We start from the raw sequence: 291 nt of genomic DNA on the forward strand, positions 1-291 counted from the left end.
TCCACACTACAGCCACCACCAACCACATGTTAGCCAGTGCACTTCATCCACGTCGTAGATGACCAGCCACATGTTAGCCAGGCAGCCGGACGAATGGAACCGGTAGAAGAGGGCGAAGGGGAGGGTGAGGTGAGACAGTAGCGTCCACATTTCCTGTTGGAGGTGTTGGTATTGGTAAGTTGTGGGAGGAATAGTTTCTTTTTTTTTAAGTATCTTTTGATAGTTTTCGGATGTTTTGATGGGGGAGGGGGAGGAGTTAGTAGTTGTTATATATGCTTACAACATACCCAT

The 291-nt window shown here is 47.4% G+C and overlaps 1 protein-coding gene across 1 annotated transcript in view; it reads right to left on the minus strand.

Moving 5' to 3' along the window:
- Positions 1-34: 34 nt before the first annotated feature.
- The window catches only part of LOC119587034 (proton channel OtopLc-like), a gene marked incomplete at its 3' end in the record, with an annotated part of 4,231 nt that continues 3,974 nt past the window's right edge, over positions 35-291 (minus strand). Inside the window, 1 exon segment of the mRNA XM_037935781.1 lies at positions 35-153. Within this exon segment, the coding sequence (XP_037791709.1) occupies positions 35-153 (119 nt within the window).

This window comes from Penaeus monodon, chromosome 22, assembly GCF_015228065.2.
Source record: "Penaeus monodon isolate SGIC_2016 chromosome 22, NSTDA_Pmon_1, whole genome shotgun sequence".
Lineage (NCBI taxonomy): Eukaryota > Metazoa > Arthropoda > Malacostraca > Decapoda > Penaeidae > Penaeus > Penaeus monodon.